General features: G+C 37.1%; 1 protein-coding gene across 1 annotated transcript in view; it reads left to right on the forward strand.

Annotated features, from left to right (window-relative positions):
- LOC115214907 (recQ-mediated genome instability protein 2) overlaps positions 1 to 19,483 on the forward strand; it is a 37,546-nt gene extending 18,063 nt beyond the window's left edge. Inside the window, exons 2-4 of the mRNA XM_029783966.2 lie at positions 6,840 to 7,026; positions 14,504 to 14,603; positions 17,872 to 19,483. Coding sequence (XP_029639826.1) covers positions 6,859 to 7,026; positions 14,504 to 14,603; positions 17,872 to 18,047 — 444 coding nt within the window. The 5' untranslated portion in view covers positions 6,840 to 6,858 and the 3' untranslated portion in view covers positions 18,048 to 19,483. The remainder of the gene's footprint in view (positions 1 to 6,839; positions 7,027 to 14,503; positions 14,604 to 17,871) is intronic.
- Positions 19,484 to 19,813: the final 330 nt, after the last annotated feature.

Consider the following 19,813-nt stretch of genomic DNA (forward strand, 5'->3'; position numbering starts at 1 on the left):
GTCAGAGGCGCTGTTCTTCATCTTCTGGTTAAAACAAATTCCAGCTATTTAAGTGATCTGAGCTGATAGTGGGCTTCTATTTGGTTGGTTAACTCAGTAAAAATAGCAGCTTAACCCTTAGGCATTTAAACCAGCTATGTCCAGCCCCCCAGAATCAATCTGTTTTATGCTCAAACTGTCCAGACCTGGCTTCTTGCACCTACATGACATTGTCATTCAAAAATTAAACAATCATGCCATTGATACAGGATTAATTCAAAACAAAGCAAATAAAGAAACATTAAATTTGACAGTAATCTGAATGCTAAATGGTTTAACTATCAAATTAACCCTTTCGTTACCAACCCGGCTGAAACTTTTTTTCATAAGTTTTAAATTAAAACCTTCCACCAAATCTTAGTCACAATTTATGTTCCTAACACTAACTGAATGATAACTGAGTTATTTTACTAAATTCTTTCTTATATTTAAAGTAATTGAAAGAAACACAGAGCATATCAAAATAAGTACAGTAAGGAAAGGGTTAAATCTCACTGTATTTAAAAAGGAAAATAAGTGGTTATATATTGTATTCTAATAGGTCTAGAGACACTGCATGAAGAAAAATCAACAAGTAAATTGATTAAACTAGTGCCAGGTAGAAATTAGTATTGAGGTTAGTGCAATCAACTAAAACCCTTGAAGATGGTGCTTCAGCATAGCTGTAGTTTAGTGGCTGAAATTAATAAAAGAACAGTTACAATGTTGGATTGGAGTAGCTTAACTACATGATTTCATTATTGTACATCATTATTTCTCTAGAGGAATGGTCACAACTAAAATGTTTTTATACAGCATTTAATTTTATTTTATCAGTTTTCTGATCTGCTAGCCTCTTTTTATTTTATTATTTTTTTTTTAAGGAATTCACCACCACAAAAAATTTGTTTTTCTTTTAATGGTTTAATTTTTGCCTTTTACATGTTGCAAGCAATTCTGTGGCTCTGTGGTTAGAAGTTTGCTTCCTGACCACATATTTCAGGTTCATTTCCACTGCATAGCACCTTGAGCAAGTGTTTTCTACTATTTCCCCGAGCTAATCAAAGCCTAGTGAATGGATTAGGTTAACAGAAACTGAAGCCTGTCTTTATATATATACTAGCAGTATCACCCGGCGTTGCTCGGGTTTGTAAGGGAAATAACTATAAAGCATTTTTAGAGAGTTATAGCCAAAAAAATAGCAAAAAAATGGAAAAAAATGATGGTAAATTTTTTTTTGAGAGTTGGTTTGTGTTTCTGATTCTCGACCCCATGTCGAATTTATCGATTTTTTTCAGAACTGGGGGAACTTTTCAAAATTTTCGCTGCATTAGTTTTGAATTATGACATTGGGCTATGTGTGTATCAAGTTTCATCAGAATCGGTTGAAAGCCGTAGTCAGGGTGAGGGTACAACCTAACAGACACACAGACACACACACAGACAAACTGCCGTTTATATAGAGATATGTATATATATATATTATAATAATAATATTAGGGAGTAAATCCAAACTTACTCTTTATCTTATATTAAACTTTTAATACTTTTTGATAGCTATATATATATTAAAAAAAAAACTTTAAATTTAAATAATTTAATTTTGAATTTTATATTTTTTATTAATTAATTTTATTTCTATGTATTGGTTTATGATTTTCACTGTTTGATTTGCCTAATAGTGGTTTTATCTCTAATGTAATATATATATATATATATTAGTTCAGTGGTAGAATGCTCGCCTGCCACGCGGGCGGCCAGGGTTCGTTTCCCGGCCGATGCACAGCAATATTAATGGCGGTGCCCCAGCATGGCCACAGCTCGTGAGCTGAAACTGGAAAAATCAAATCAAATCAAATATATATATATATATATATATATATATAAAATCCCACTCATGCTAGCATGGAGGGCAAACATTGAACGACGATGATGATATATAGGCATGCCTGTGTGGCCAGATGCTTGCTTCCCAACCACATGATCCTGGATTCAGTCCCATTACATGGCAGCTTAGGCAAGTGTCTTCTACTGTTTCAGTGGATTTGATAGATGAAAACTGAAAGAAGCCTGTCATTAGATACACACACACACACCACGTGTGTTTGTCCCCATCACTGCTTAACAACCAGTGCTGGTGTGTTTGCGTCCCTGTAACTTAGTGGTTTGACAAAAGGGATGGATAGAATAAATACCAGGCTTTAACCCTTTCATTACCAACCCGACTGAAACCAGCTCTGGCTCTGAGTACAAATGTCTTGTTTTCTTAAATTTTGAATTAAAATCTTCCACCAAACCTTAGTCATAATTTATGTACCTAACACTAGCTTAAAGATAACTAAATTACTTTACTAAATTCTTTGTTATACTTAAAGTAATTGAAAGAAACACAGAGCATCTCAAAATAAATACAGTAATGAAAGGGTTAAATAAGTCCTGAGGTTGATTGATATGACTGAAAATTCAAGGTAGTGTCCCAAAATGGCTGCAGTCTAATGACTGAAGCAAGTAAAGGTGTGTGTGTGCATGTTTGTGTACTCCCATCTTCTTGCCTTGAATTTGATAGTTGTAAACAAATGCCACTGTTGTGCAAGCGGTGTCCTTTGTTTCCATTATTTCATGAAAACCTGCTTCGCTGTGGGGAATATTATCTTACTTGGAAACAAGTGAGGGTTGGAGACAGAAAGAGCATCCGGCTGTAGAAAATCCAGCTCAGTAAGTTCTGTCCAACCCAAGCAAGCATGGAAAAGTGGACGTTAAACAGTAATATCACTAATTTTTAGTGATGCAGTGCTGTTATTGTTCAGGTTGATCAGTCAGATTGTAGAGTTCACCCATATTTACTATTGTGTGTGTGTAGTTACTGTTTGTTCTAAGGCATGTGGTTTTTGTGGTATGTGTGGGAGGAGTGCATGTCCAAAGTGCAATGTGTGGGGAAATACATACTCTTTTACTCTTTTTACTCTTTTACTTGTTTCAGTCATTTGACTGCGGCCATGCTGGAGCACCGCCTTTAGTCGAGCAAATCGACCCCGGGACTTATTCTTTGTAAGCCCAGTACTTATTCTATCAGTCTGTTTTTCCGAACCGCTAAGTGACAGGGACGTAAACACACCAGCATCAGTTGTCAAGCAATGCTAGGGGGACAAACACAGACACACACACATATATATATATACATATATACGACGGGCTTCTTTCAGTTTCCGTCTACCAAAGGCATTGGTCGGCCCGGGGCTATAGCAGAAGACACTTGCCCAAGATGCCACGCAGTGGGACTGAACCCGGAACCATGTGGTTGTTTAGCAAGCTACTTATCACACAGCCACTCCTGCGCCTATATGTGCAAGATAAAAATACTCTTCTATATCTGCAAACTAAAGTTATGCTTGCTCAAATGTATACTTTGCACGCACACACACACACACAGAGTAAAGGTCTACCGTCATACTTTTAAATCTATCTGTGCTATGTGCTCAAACAAAATAATCTTTCAGAGCCAAAAACATAATGACACGTTCCTTTTTTTTTTCTTTTTTGTCAAATTTCCAACCCTTTTCATACTGGCTCTAATACATCATAAACTGATAATTGCTCCCCCACTTCATTGCAAACGTATCATTTTACTCAACTGAGATAGCCACTCTTACACTATCTTCGTATGTGTATACACACACACACACACACTTTCACTCGCTCACATTATTAGCTGTTCTGTTTGCACTCTTCTTTATCTATCATTTGCTAGTTCAGCTTTTGATAAGCAGAGATGCTGGTTAGACAGGAAGCTGTTTTGAAACCGAGATGCTATCATCATCAGCATCACCCTAACGATAACATCTATTGAATATACATTTGGTTTTTGTGTTTTTAGTGTTTATTTTATGCCAACTCCAACGTCGTCAGCATTCACCATTTAAACTAACAAACAAACTGGGTATTGTTTTGCTGTTTCATTGCTATAAATGTTTAATGAGAATAAAGATAAGTTTCACTATTCTGCAGCCATTGATCACTCCATTTAATATTAGTCTGTGCAAAGTTGTATTAAAATTGTCTCATCTATTGCGATCTGGTTTTGAATATTGTATCAAATCCTACCACATACTTAAAAAAAAAAGATATTTGTTTGTTTCATACTGATGATATTGAGATAACTAGCTCTACATTGTACTTTCTATTTTTTCAATGTTTGGGATTAATTATTTTGAAAAAAAATTTTTTTTTTTTAACCTGAAAAGTGCTTACCTACAACTGCTGCAAAAGTAATCCAAACACTGTCATTACTATTTTGGCCTTTAGAATAACTAAGAAATCTCTGTCAAGATACAAACTCCGCGACAATTATTTGTTTAAAAAAATAACCCAAAGATATCCACATGAAGAAAATCTTACAATCAGTATTGTATATATAATACAATGAGTATTAACTACAAATAGCTGATGAGAAAAAAAATAACCATTAGTTACTCTTTTACTTGTTTCAGTCATTTGACTGTGGCCATGCTGGAGCACCGCCTTTACTCGAGCAACTCGACCCCAGGACTTATTCTTTTGTAAGCCCAGTACTTATTCTATCGGTCTCTTTTGCCGAACCATAAGTGACGGGGACGTAAAGACACCAGCATCAGTTGTCAAGCAATGCTAGGGGGACAAACACGGACACACAAACATACACGCACACACACATATATATATGCATACATACGACGGGCTTCTTTCAGTTTCCATCTACCAAATCCACTCACAAGGCTTTGATCGGCCCAAGGCTATAGTAGAAGACACTTGCCCAAGTAGAAGACACTGAACCCGGAACCATGTGGTTCGTAAGCAAGGTACTTACCACACAGCCACTAATATTTTTAGAATTATTTTAGCAAATAGTGGAAATGACTACAAATGTTTCAGTCTTATGAACTCATCAGGAAATCATAAACTTTGTACTTACCAAAGTAGTGGTACGACTGTCGACTAGTTAAATGTACAAGAAGTCCACAGAGAAAAAAGGGAAAGTTACCTCAACAATTTACGCACATACAAAAGTCATTATCATTCCTATTTTTATGTCCATTTTTGCATGCTTGCATAAGTTGGATGGAATTCTTTGAAGTAGATTTTCTATTTCCAGATACTCTTCCTGTAGCTAATTCTTACATGTTTCCAAGCAAGGTAATATTTCCCCATGGCCAAACATGTTTTATTCAAAATGCCTTCCAGTATTCCATCTCTTTACATTCTATAAAATCAAATTCCACTAAGTTTAACTTAGCTTTCATTCCTTTGAGGTTGATAAAGTACCAGTGAAGTACTGGGGTGGAGGTATCAATTAGCCCTCTCTTATCAAACATTTTTGCCCTTGTTCCTAAATTAGTGAGAATTATTTAACTTATTTCACATACTTAGCTATGTTATCAGCCCTTATTTTGTATTCTTTTTAAACCAATTTGTTACACTTGCAATCTGTGAGACTTTCATTTTTGAAGCTGCACATCCTACAAAGAGGCAATTCTCTACTCTTATCTATTTGGAACTTGATGTAATTATAGTCTTCAGATCACTTTTCCTTAGCCACCTCCAGGCATTGGTCATGTTTTTCTTTTCCATTTCTCCATGGGATTACCCATGCATTGCTTTCACTTTCCAGTTCAATCTTTGTTCCTTATTTTCTTTCTTAAATGCTTTTGGGTGTGTCACATTTTCACCAGATTATTATTATTATTATTAAGGTGGTGAGCTGGCAGAATCATTAGCATGCTAGGCAAAATTCTTACCAGCATTTCGTCCATCTGTTCAAATTCTGCCATGGTCAACTTTACCTTTTATCCTTTCAGGGTCGATAAATTAAGCACCAGTGAAACACTGGAGTTGATGTTATCAACTAGCCCCTCCCCGAAAATTTCAGGCCTTGTGCCTATAGTAAAAGGATTGTTATTAATTTTTAAAATTCGTAATTATACCTAGCATTACTTTAAAAGTAATGCTAGGTATAATTATCATCATCATCATCGTAACGTCTGCTTGCCATGCTAGCATGGGTTGGACGGTTCAACTGGGGCCTGGGAAGCCCGAAGGCTGCACCAGGCCAGTCAGATCTGGCAGTGTTTCTACAGCTGGATGCCCTTCCTAACGCCAACCACTCCGTGAGTGTAGTGGGTGCTTTTTATGTGCCACCGACACAGGTGCCAGACGAGGCTGGCGAACGGCCACACTCAGATGGTGTTTGTTACGTGCCACCAGCACAGAGGCCAGTCGATGCAGTACTGGCTACGGCCACGTTCGGATGGTACCACAAAACTACAAATTCCATTGATGTTCATCGATTTTCATTTGATTCTTTGATTTTTGATTTTTGATTTTGATAAAATTAATAATAATCCTTTGGGTGGTGTGCATTGAACATTTCCTAACCCAGGTTGAGTGTTGGGTTCATCACTTTTGAGTTAGACAATCCATGCAGTAGATATGAAACATCATATCTACTGTTGATGACTTTTTGCAACCAACAGAATGAAATCTTCATCAATAGGATCCTAGTGCCACAACACTGATGGAAGAAGTGTATGGACTACAAGGGTGTCTGTTGAAAAAGAAATCTTTATTTGGTTACTTTCCATGAGAGTATCTTGGTCATCCTATGAACTTTTCAGCCGACCTTTGCATATATATATACACTTACACTACATATACACTTACACTACATATACACTTACTCTAAGACAAATTATTCTGATATTCCTGAAGTTTTATGGCAAGTTTTTCTGCCTTTATCATTCACTTCAACCTTCGTAATTTTTTTTTTTTTTTTGTCTTTCATTTTACAGTTGGTGTGTTTTATATGATATGGCAAAAATCTCAGCATTACCTTCTTGGAAGTTATTTATTTCTCAACTAAAGAATTGCTCTACAGTTGCTGAATCTTCTAGTGGACGTAGCAAAGTTTGGTTGATTGAATGTTGTGGACAGCGACAGCAGTTCACAGTTGTCTGGATCCAAGGGATTGCTACACAGGTTTGCATAATTAACTTTTCCGCGTCAATGTATTCATTATTTATAATTTAGCAAATGTGTGACTGTGTGCTTAAGATGTTTGCTTCTCAACCACATGGTTTCAAGTTCAGTCCCACTGCATAGCACCTTGGTCATGTGTCATCTAGTGAGTGAAATTGGTTGGTGGAGAAACTGAAACAAGCTTGTGTGTGTGTTGTAGTTTCTGTTGTAATCCAACATCAGACTGTTATAATGTCTACTCTGGCATAGCAGTATAGTTAGTTAGACAAGACATGACTGACTATGCTGAGTTCTTGACATCATAGTATTATTTGTAATGACTAGCACATATCACTTGTCACGTGAGAGGGCTGCTCCATTATTATTATCCCCATAAGTCTCTTTGCCTTGACTTTGCATGATAGTTGTAAACAAGTGCCATCATCAAGCATATGTTGTCCATGAAAACATGTCTGGTCATGAGGAAATATTACCTTGCTTGGAAACAGGTATTGGCAATAGGAAGGGCATTTGGCTGCAGAAAATCTACCTCAGCAAATTCCATCTGACCCATGCAAGCATGAAAAAGTGAATGTAAAATAGAGGAATTGCAATGGATTCAAGTTTTTAATCTTTTCTATTTTAGTTGTACCACTCTTTGATTCCTACTCTCCCCAATGACTAACACCATATTTCATAATAATCATCACTTCATAATGATCATCATCACTTTGTGGAAACAAAAAAAAATCATTGCTGTAATCAACTGACCCTCTCCTCTGAAATTGCTGGCCTTGTTCCAAAATTTGAAATCTATAACTATTATAGTTTGTATCTCTCCAAGCGCATCTGTAGGAGCAGGTGTGATGGTGTGTACACAGTGTATGGAACAGACATGGCTAAATGGTTATGTCAACTTTGCAGGCATGGCTGTGCGGTAAGAAGTTTGCTTCCCAACGACATGGTTCTGAGTTCAGTCCCACTGCATCGCACCTTGGGCAAGTGTCCCCTACTATAGCCTCAGACCAACCAAAGCCTAGTGAGTGGATTTGGTTGATGGAAACAAAAAGAAGCCCGTCGTATATATATATATATATATATATATATATACACACGAGGGGCTGCTGAAAAATCCCTAGCTTTAAGGGTATTGTGAAAGACCTGGTTGGAGGCCCTACTTTCAATGAAGGACTCCTGCAATATGTGCATGAATTTGAGAAGGGAATATGTTGAATAATAACATAATCAACTGTATTTTCTATTACCTCAAGCCAGGAACTTTCAGCACCCCCTCATATATCTGTATGTGTCTGTGTTTGTACCCCACTACTGCTTGACAACTGGTATTGGTTGTTTATGTCCCCGTAACTTAGCTTAACGAAAACTAAGTACTGGGGTCAATTCATTCAACTAAAAATGCTTCAAAGCAGTGTCCCAGCATGACCACAGTCTAAGATAAAGAATCACCAAGTTCCAGTTTCATTCCCACTACTGGCATCTTTAGCAAAAATCTTTTACAGTTTGGGTTGATCCAAGTAGACTAAAATATGGGTAGATGGAAACTGTAGAAATCATTGTGAGAGGATTTGGTAGATGTGAACTGAAAGAAGCCCATCGTATATAAGTGTGTGTTTGTTTCCTAACTGGTATTGGTTTGTTTACGTCCCCGTGACTTAGTGGCTCAGTAAAAAGATCTGATAGAATATGTATCGGGCTGGGCAAGTGTCTAGTATTGTAGCCTTCTGAGTGGATTTGGAATACGGAAAGAAGCCCATTGTGTATATATGTGTTGGTGTGTTTACGTTCCCTTAATTTAGTGCTTCAGCAAAAGCAACTGATAGAATAAGTACCAGGTTTAACAAAAGAAATGCTGGGGGCTGATTCATTTGACTAAAAATTCTCCAGCATGACTGCAGTCTAATGACTAAAACAAGTAGAAGAGAAAAGATTATCTGATAGTTAAATGTTTTACATATGGAGGCACAATGGCCCAGTGGTTAGGGCAGCGGACTCGTGGTCAGAGGATTGCGGTTTCGATTCCCAGACCAGGTGTTGTGTGTGTTTATTGAGCGAAAACACCTAAAACTCCACGATGCTCCGGCAGAGGGTTCTGGCAACCCCTGCTGTACTCTTTCGCCCCAACTTTCTCTCACTCTTTCTTCCTGTTTCTTGAGTAACACTGTGATGGACTGGCATCCCGTCCAGCTGGGAAGAACACATATGCCATGGAAACTGGGCCCATGATCCTGGCTAGGCTTGATAAGGGCGCATAAATAAATAAATGTTTTACGTAATTTTTTTTTTCTATTTACCTAACTAGTCTTTTAGCAATGTTGTTTTGTCAAGAAATATGAGGCATGGTATGCTCTGAAGACACTCACACTCACATATTACTCCTTATCCCTTTAGCATTCAGATTATTCTGTCAAATGTAATGCTTATTTGACCCTTCATGGGCTGGCAGGGTTGGAATTACCTAAACAGTCATTGGGGTCCCCTTTTTATTTTTGCGCATTTCCGCACTATCCATAAAGTAATATTTGTTTTATCTTGTATGTACATGTGAGTGCATGATATAGAACAAGAAATTTAGCTTTTTTTTTTATAGTTTTATATACTATACATGTAGCACTAAATATAAAATAAAACAAAAAGAATAAAAGAATAAATGTATTTTGATTGATACCAGTACAAATACGAAGAAAGTTGACTTCCAATTCATCAGAATATCTCTTTTGCTCTTTTACTTGTTTCAGTCATTTGACTGCGACCATGCTGGAGCACTGCCTTTTAGTCGAGCAAATCTTTGTAAGCTTAGTAACTTATTCTATTGGTTTCTTTTGCCGAACCGCTAAGTTACAGGAACGTAAACACACCAGCATCGGTTGTCAAGCAATGTTGGGGGCGACAAACACAGACACACAAACATATATACACACATACATATATATATATATATACATATATACAATGGGCTTCCTTCAGTTTCCGTCTACCAAATCCACTCACTAGGCTTTGGTCGGCCCGAGGCTATAGTAGAAGACACTTGCCCAAGGTGCCACGCAGTGGGAATGAACCCGGAACCATGTGGTTGGTAAGCAAGCTACTTACCACACAGCCACTCCTGCGCCTATGTCTGAAAAACGAACAGAAAAAAATAATTTCCCAGAAAGCCAATGGGTCCAGTTGGACCCTGATTACCATATTTTATGCTATAACATCCATATGACTGGAAATTTTTAACTTAAAATTTGTATGTGCATACATAAACTGACAAAGTCATGAGATATAAAATCGTTTAAATAAAAAAAATGTGAAAGTTGCATCCCAAGGGACCCCACCAGCCCACTAAGGGTTAATCAGTGTTTTGAATTGATCATGCATTCTCATAGCTTTGGGATTTCAGTGGTATGATGATTTACTTTCAGAATGACATTGTAGGATAAGTGTAAGAGGCTGGATCTGGCTGGTTTGAACATTAAATGGGTAGAATATTTAGGCCAGATATGGCCAGTTTAACTCTCTACTATTCTAACTGACCATCATCTTCATTTAACATCTGCTTTCCATGCTGGCATGTGTTGGATGGTTTAACTGAAAACTGGTAATCCAGGGAGCTGTGCCAGGTTCCGATAGGATTTAGCAAGGTTTCTATGGCTGGATGCCCTTCCTAATGCCAACCATTTCGAGAGTGTAGTGGGTACTTTTTACATGCCACCAGAACGGGTGGCATGACACCAGCATCAGCCACGACTGCAGTCTCACTTATCTTGTGCCTTAGCAGAGCCACAATTCTATAACTGAGCAAGTAAAAGAATGTGTGTGTGTGTGTGTGTGTGTAAATCATAATCATTTTAATGCCCCCTTTTCCATACTTGAATGGTTCAGACAAAATTCATACAAGTAGATTTTCTATGACTGGATGTCCTTCTTGTCATCAACCATCACCAGTTTCCAAACAAGGTAACATTTCCCTCATCCTTTGAACATGAACAGCACAATAGCTAGCCCAAATATTTGACCTGTTTTATGTTGAAACTGACCAGATCTGGCTTCTCACCCCAGCTCTACAATGTCCATCATTGAAATCTTTAAACTATAAAAATAATGCATGGTTAATTTAAAATAATTTAAACATTACATTTGACAAATAATCTAAAAACTACAGAGTTAAATGCTAATGGGTTAAAATTTTGTATTTTCTATTTAACTCAGAGTATCTTTTACCTTTCACTTGTTTCAGTCATTTGACTGTATCCATGCTGAGGCCCCACCATGAAGGATTTTAGTAACTCACCAACAATGGTTGTCATGTGGTAATGGAGGACAAAGAAAGACACAAGCACATAGATATATATCTTTCAGTTTCTGTCTCTCAAATCCACTCACAAGGGTTTGGTTGGCCCGAGGCTATAGCAGAAGACACTTGCCCAAGGTGCCACGCAGTGGAACTGAGCCAGGAATCATGTGGTTGGGACCTAAGGTTTTTACCACACACCCACGGGGTTTGTTGGGTTTTTTTTACCTCCTGATTCACGAGTGGAAAATTTAGTCTCGTTTCCATGGTTTCCAGGTGTAAAATGTCTGCATGCTGCATATTAGTTTAAAATAATTGAAAGTATGGTGGTCTGGTTGTATATTTGCTGAATATATTGTACATGAAGAACAACTTTGAAATTCCTTTGTTTTGTGACCAGTTTCATTATTGATGTTAATTTCAGCAGTCTTTCATCCAAATACAAAACCTATGTGGTTAGTACTTTGAATTTAATGGGAAAACATTACACTAACCTGTTATTTCACTTATGTTATTGTCGTCTGTCTCTAACCGTAAATTCAAATCACAAATGCTTGACACGATGCATATATTCAAAGTTTGTATAGGTATTGTTGTAATGTATCTGTGTTCAAGGTTGATAAATGTATTTAGCTGAGATTAATTCAAAGGAAAATAAGAACTAGTTTGTCAGGCAATTGAAAGCAGTTTTTCTCTATACTAACATATTTAATGGAAAAGACACATTAAATAGAATTTCTTAATTCTTACGTCTTAAATTATAGAATGTTGATTTAAAATGTGTATGTATTTAACTTAGATAATTGCAAATAAAGGCACAAGCATGGTTGTGTGGTAAGCAGCTTGCTTCCCAACCACATGGTTCTGGGTTCATTCCCACTGTGACACCTTGGGCAAGTATCTTCTACTATAGCCTTGTGCTGACCAAATCCTTGTGAATGGATTTAACTGACACAGCTGCCGCACGCGCGTGCGTGTGTGTGTGCACACGTGCGTATGTATGTGTATATATATATGAGAGAGGTGTTGGTGTGTTTACATTTCTACTAAGTTACAGAGATGTAAACATAACAACACCTGTTGTTTAAGTGGTAGTGGGAGACAGAGATTGACAGAATAAGTGCCAGGCTTAAATTTTTTAAAAAAGTACTGGGGCCAATTCATTTGACTAAAAATACTTCAAGGCAGTGCCCCAGCATGGCCACAGTCTGATGACTAAAATGAGTAAAAGATTAAGATGAATAATAAAAAAATGGTCAGCGCAATTTTTTTTTTTGCACTATACTAGAAGTTTTATTTCTAATACTAAATACATTGGTTGAGCTTACCTAATCTTAGCTTGGTTAACTCTGATAGTAGCAGAACAATTTTCTTCAGGATATAAGATATAAATGATATTGCATTTGTGGTCAAGAAAACAGAGAATCAGTATCTGTAAATATCGGCAGTATAAAGATAAAAATAAAATATTACTGCTTTTTAAATATAATTAGTGTTGCGATTGCATGATATTTGAAACATTGCAGTTTGTGTGTGTGAGTGAATTTTTAGGTATGTAGGTTTGTTGTTTGATCCCCTGTGGAATCTTGAGTAAGCATGTTTTGCCACAGCCTTAAATCAACCCAAGCATTGTGGCTTGAAATGAATAGACATGAGTATCGGCTTGCCAGATTGTATTAGCAATTCAAAGGTCCATTTTATCACAGTGTGTCATACGTTTAGGTTTCAGAATTATCTTATGGCTAGATGTGTGTCTGTGGAATACTCAACCACTTATGTATTAATTTAATGAGTATATCGTTCAGCTGATCAAACAGCTGAATGCTTATTGTTGATACTGATGTCCGATGCATTGTGTGTGTGTGCATGTGGTTGTGATGTGTGTGTGCATGTGGTTGTGATGTGTGTGTGTGTATTTCAACATGTAAATAAATGATGCAGAAAAGCTTTCATTCATTGGGTTTAAAAATGGGGGAAAAAAATGTATTGCAATACCATCTGATATTTAATATTGATGAATTGGCTGAAGAGTGGATAGCGAGTTCAGTCAGTTAAGAATGAAGCCAACTAGTCTGATGGAATATGTGCATTACAACAGGATAATTAAGTTGAACATTTAGAAGACAGCTGAGGCTTTGGTCATGCAGTAATATTTAAAGGCTCGCTGAATGATCTGAGTGTAATCATTGCTATAGCAAACTAGATCTTCCATAAATGCAATATAAGCACTCTTGTCTACTGCCAGAAAATAAGATGTATTGGAGAATGGAAATTAAATGGAATTAAAACATTCCAAGGGAAAAGTTGGAAGAATGCTTTTGCCATAAAACATTTCATAGAATGTATGTTTATATATTTGTTGTGCAAGATTTTTTATGTGAAGTCGTGTGTTGAAACAGATATTGTTATATTTCGGAATGGTCATTTTGCCAGTTTAGCCAATAACGTACTAGTTCAGGAAGGAAGTCTTATTTCATAGAATGTTGTCCATCTACACTGCATGAAAGCCTCAGCATGCCATTGTTAGTTTGACCAGCAGAGAGGGTAGGCCCACAACTGTCATAGATAGTTTCAGGTTATAGGATGTAATCAATTGGTTCTAGCCGTTAGTACCTAGATGGAATTTGAGCTCGGAACACAAAGCTGGAATGGATATTGTGAGGTTGACACTTCAGCAATTCCACCTACCCACCTCCTCCCTGAACTAGTACGTTATTTATTGACCCCACCGAAAAGATGGAAGATGTAGTTGACCATGGCCAAGAGTTGAAATGAATATTGCAAAGCAGTCTTATTTCATTACCTATCACAATAAAACATACATACTCTGCAGTTTTCACATCATGATGTTGGGTGCAGGGATGGGCAAGTGATTAAGACGTTTTTGTTTAGCAATCTCATTGTTTTGATTTCAATTCTGCTGTGTAGAATAACCTGTAAATGACCTTACATTATGCAAGTGAATGGAAGTCTGAGTGGGCTGTGTCTCCTCTTGAGTGATAGACTTAATCTAATTTCTGGTTTAAAATGACCATTGGTACTTAGATGCTTTTGATAGTGGACTCTTTTGCAAGTACTCGTACCAGAACTCTTATTTTCTTATTTGTGCCAAAGGCCCTCAAAAATGTCTTTGTTACTGTCCTCTTTCTTGACTAAACCATAAAGCAATTTTATTTCTAATTGTTGTTTGACATTTTTCAGTGCTCAAATGATGATAACACTATCTATCTTGATGATGGTACAGGCCGTGCAACAGTTCGATGTGGCACTCTCCCAAGTCAGTGTGATAAACTTACCACTGGTGAGTATTTACTTTGTTTTGTTTTTTTATGTGTAAAATTTTATAAGGTTATGTCAAGTTGCTTGTGAGTGCAACTGGTAATACTGCAACCTACTATAACCTGTTTCATGGTCAGGTCATTGCCAACTAAACTGACAACTCCACCAAGCTTGCTTGGTGGGAAGGGTGATTTTTAGATGCCCTGCAGAATGAAAGTCAAGGTCTGTCAAATGGCAGATGAACTCGGGAGTCAGCGGCCAGCCAATAATGTGTACATATGCACGTTATGTGTGTGTGTGTGTGTGCTCAGTGACATATTTTTTTTTCTTTCAAATGAGGCATGGAAGAAAAAAGTAGCCTTCATCTCCAGAGCTTCAAGGTTAATGTCAGCAGGTCAAAGGAAGTCAACTAGTGCAGACGGCAATATATCATCATGCTGGGCTTGAAGCTGTGATACAAGTCAAACATTTGGAGATATCTTTTATGTTCTGGACTCATACCAAGTTAGGTGATATTAAAAGGTCTGGAGATCCCTTTGAGCACTTTCTTGCATTCTGATACATATTGTGTGAGAACGAAAGTGAGTCTGATAGGTGTGCATCCACTTCTTACTTAAAAACAAGTAAGCAAATATACTCTCAGCGCTCTTGTGGGAAAGAGTGCCTGACACATAACTGACACCCCCTGGCTTCCAACTAAGGGTCAAATAGTCCTGTGCTATTTGGAGCAGTCTGCATATTTGTGACAATGAAATAATTTCACTTCTGTAGTTTCAGGCATTTGGAAGTTGTTTGAAGTCTTCTGTCCCCTCTTCTTTCAAGTGACTGCATCTTTTATTGAAGTGTTGGGTAATCAGCTGTGGTCTTCATTGATTACTTGTGAATGAAACTCCTTGAAGCCACACACAGAAGGTCTTTCACTGTGATAATTGGGATGTCACACATTTATGACTCTGAAATGTTGCTACTTCTATAGGATGTAGTATAAGCTGGGCCATTTATGAATCTTTATGAATCCCTGGCAGTATACAATATACAGCTGCAGGTGCTCATGTAGTCATAAATAGAACATACCCTTGGCTACACCAACACTGGCCTGGTATTTTGTCTTTCATCATTTCAGGATTGATAAAGTAAAGTTCAACAAGATCTGAACTCTGGGTGCAAGAGAATGAGAACAAATGTGACACATTCTTCCTGACATTGTTACAACTCTTCTATTTTCCCCCAGCCTCCACTATCTCGTCAGGAAAAGGTATTCTCCACTGATGGTTGGAAAAAAAAAATCTTTATTTTTAATATTTCATAATCTCTTATTATAAAAGGCAGATTTTATCTGCCTCCCTTTGTAACTTATAGAAATCTACAATGTAGGATTTCTTCAATTACAATTTACCTAGCATTTTTAAGAGTAGAATGCATCGGGTCATGCCAGGTCCAGTTTTTAAAATTTAAACTCCAATTAAGCAAAATTTACAGAAAACTCACATTCTGGTGTGTATGTCAAATGCTTTTCTTAATGTGGTTTACACCACACGCACACGCACACACACAGTGTGCAATGAATAAAATGAAAGTAAATAGCGACAGAGTGATTTGAGGAAGACTAAACTGAAAGTATTTAAACCACTACTCAAAAAATAAAAAAACACAGCAAACAGAAACAAATAAATACATAACGATTTACTCCTCACACAATTTCTTCAATTAGAGTTTACCTAAGATTTTTCAAAGTACTCCATTCGGTCATGCCATAATATATTTCTTTCAATTTCACCCCCAATTAAGACAAAATTCGAGAAAACTCAATATTTTAACATTTCACTCCGAAAGCATTGATGTACATGTGTGCGTGCGTGAGTGTGTGTGTGTGTGTGTGTGTGTGTGTGTTTGATGGGTTGTGCGACACAGAAAGTGTGGTGTGTAAGTGAAGTGCTTTTGTTAGTGTGTGTAAAGAGACAGACAGAGTGAAAGACAGAAATAACTGAACTTTTTTTATTCACTTTTTGTAGTGAGTGACTGAGAGAGAAAAGAGAGAGAGAGGTTATGTATGTATATATGTATGTATGGCTTCAGTGACACACACACACAAAAACACATACCTACGTACACCTAAAGCACGCACACACACACACACAAGCGGAGCGCGAACTTCAAAATTTTGGTAGTATTAATTTGCGAGCGTACTTCTAAGCGCGCGTAATTGAAAGTTTTCACTATGATATCATCACGTGCGAAAAAATTCGAAGGGTTTTGAACAATTGAGATACACATGTCACGCCTGTATTGAAACCATTGCTAAGCTGCCGTAATTGCTTAAGACTTTGTTTAAATTGAAAGGGGCAAATATGTGACGAGGTTGAATACCCCAGAAAAAAAAATGTACTGCTGGTATTTATATAATTCACTACTATTTTGCTACAATGTCATGAAAAAGAAAAAATTTAGGTATGTAAATCGAATTCGCCACCCCCTTTTCCCCGTTCGTGTTTGTGTAAAAAAAATTATTATTTAAGTTTTAAAAATTATTTACTTTGTTCAAAAAATATTAATATTAATTAATTTTCAAGAATTATTTAATTTTATTCTGTAAAATAGTAATTAATTCATTTATCTGTAAATCCGCGAGGTTGTTACTCAGGCACCTAGAATGGTAACCTTCAACTAACACTATCTCCTCCGAGACCCTGCGGCGCAAGTTGACCAAAATTGAGAGTATGGTAGAAGAAGGGTTGCTCTTCCTTCCGTAGAACATAAAATTCAAATCGGACCATGTTAACACCAAAAATTATTTACATCAAAAAGATGCTTTTTTCTATGAAAATCCCTATTTTTTACGATTTTTTCACTGCTGTGTCGCCACTTTTCGGTGTATTTCGACCAGAAAAATGTTCACAAAATTTTTACTTTTCAAAATTACAATTCCAGCGGGTCGAAACAAACCCGAGCAACGCCGGGCGATACTGCTAGTTATATACTAAAAAAATTTATCCACACTAGGGATTAGAATTGCACTATACTGTAGCAAGCAGTCTTCACACTGTATGCATGACTAGAAGGATTGGTTTGGCTAGGCTGAGTATTGGTGTGAAAAATAGATTTTCATAATTCCATGTCCCACCAAAAAAAAAAAAAACAAAGAATTTGGATCCCCCTGCTTACTGCAATTTTCCCAGGCTCCACTGGTGTGGCAGATGCACCACATTGGGAATCTCTGCTAAATAATAGGCTCTTTATTAACATTGGTTTTTAGCTCTAATTTTATATTTTTTCTTTTTTCTTTCTTTTAGGTCAGTATGGAATGGTGATTGGAGAACTTCTGGAGACAGATGAATCTCCAACTATTAGGGCCATTAAGATGCAAGATCTTGGAACAGTACCAAGAGCAAGTGATTTGTGGAAGCTGGAAGTTATTGATATGAATTTGGCTTATCTGATACACGAAGGTCAACAACAATTGCTCTAATACTATTTTGTGTTAGTTCAGATAAATCAGTGAACTAATCACTCTTGATGCTGGTTGCTGTTTTGAATGTACCAGATATAAATTTACCAATATTTTTCATTGGATCTTCAAATGGATGCTGCTACTATTTCAGTTGTTGTGTATTGTATTCTGCATATGATCTAGGGCCACATATGAAATGTGATGGCAATGTAATCAAGGACATAAACCAGAAGCACTGAACCCAGGCTTATGTGTTCAAACCATTCCTTCAGTACTGTAATTTACTTCCAGACATGACATTATTATATTCAGTAGATTCAGTTTGAATTAACTACCTCATTCATTCAACTGAGTGGCTCATTATTGCTACATTAAGGTAATAGATTATATATGGTTACAGGGCCAATGGTAACACAGTCATTGTGCTGGACCTTAAGTAAGGTATTTACCTTTTTTTACCTGGCTGTGCAAAAACAGAAAAAATAAAAACTGCGCTATTCCTACATTGTGGTTGAACGAGTGGTTAATATTAAGAATAGTGTCCTTGATACTATCGTGAAATGTCGATTAAACGACATCATGAACATGAGAGAAAGAGAGGTCACCATCTTGTACGTAATAACAAGAAAATAGGAATTTGTGAGATGTTTGTAATAAATCATAACATATTTATTACTGGAGGTAATGTGTTAATATAAAAGATTAATTGAAGGGAAAGCTTGTATCATTACATGAACAGATTCTTTTAGCAATCACGTCTTTTGGCGTTAGGAAGGGCATCCAGCTGTAGAAACACTGCCAGATCAGACTGGGCCTGGTGCAGCCTCCTGGCTTCCCAGACCCCAGTCGAACCATCCAACCCATACAAGCATGGAAAAACCGATGTTAAATGATGATGATGATGATGTCTCCAAGTAAGTGAGGTGAATGCATGCGTGAGAGGGTGCGTATGCGGTGACCTGACTCAATGCCAGTCTAAGACTAGACAGACACTGAGTGGCGCAAATTTAGAAATTTGTTCCTTTATATAAAGGATGAACCGGAAGTCCCCGACTTTCACGTCAACTGGAAGTTTCTAGAATGTTTTAGAACGTTCTAGAAGGCCGAGGGAGATGACTCTCGTTAAATCCCTTCTCCATTTTGCTTTCATGCTTGACCACCAGGGTTCACTATGTAACTCCCTCCTCAGACGAGCAGTCGATAAGCAAAATCATTGCAGTGATCCAGAGCAGATACAAAGCAAAATGAGGTAGCAGAAGCATGATGCATGTATTGATTTTTTCTATTTTACTACTTGTTTTGCAAGCATGTGATAGATGCTGAATATAATTGCAGAGTTTGGTGCTATAAACCTTTAGCTACACAGCTATACAACGTAAAATATGCATGGGAAAAATGTTTGTGAATAACATTCTTTGTAAAAGAAATAAACAGTTTGTTTTGTAACACAATGTACTGTTCTGCCACTTCTTGTGATGTAAGGTTTAGAGGTATGTTGTGTTTGTGGTAGTGGTGTTGGTGTAGGAGTGAATGTACATGGTATGTCAGGTTCTGAAATGAGATTTTCTGAGAAAGCTTTTTTTTATTCTGTCAATGGATATTGTTTCTTTTCGACCATTATTGTCAACTATGAAGTTTTTGGTGAGTGCGACAGTACACGATAAGGTCCAGAATAAGTTGATGTAAGAGGTTCTTTAACGGAATCGTTCTGAATAAAAACATGTGTCCACTCAGATGTCTGATGGGACAGCAGAAGAAATGGATTGGTCCTGCAGTGACATTGG

Source organism: Octopus sinensis, linkage group LG8 (genome assembly GCF_006345805.1).
Source record: "Octopus sinensis linkage group LG8, ASM634580v1, whole genome shotgun sequence".
NCBI lineage: Eukaryota > Metazoa > Mollusca > Cephalopoda > Octopoda > Octopodidae > Octopus > Octopus sinensis.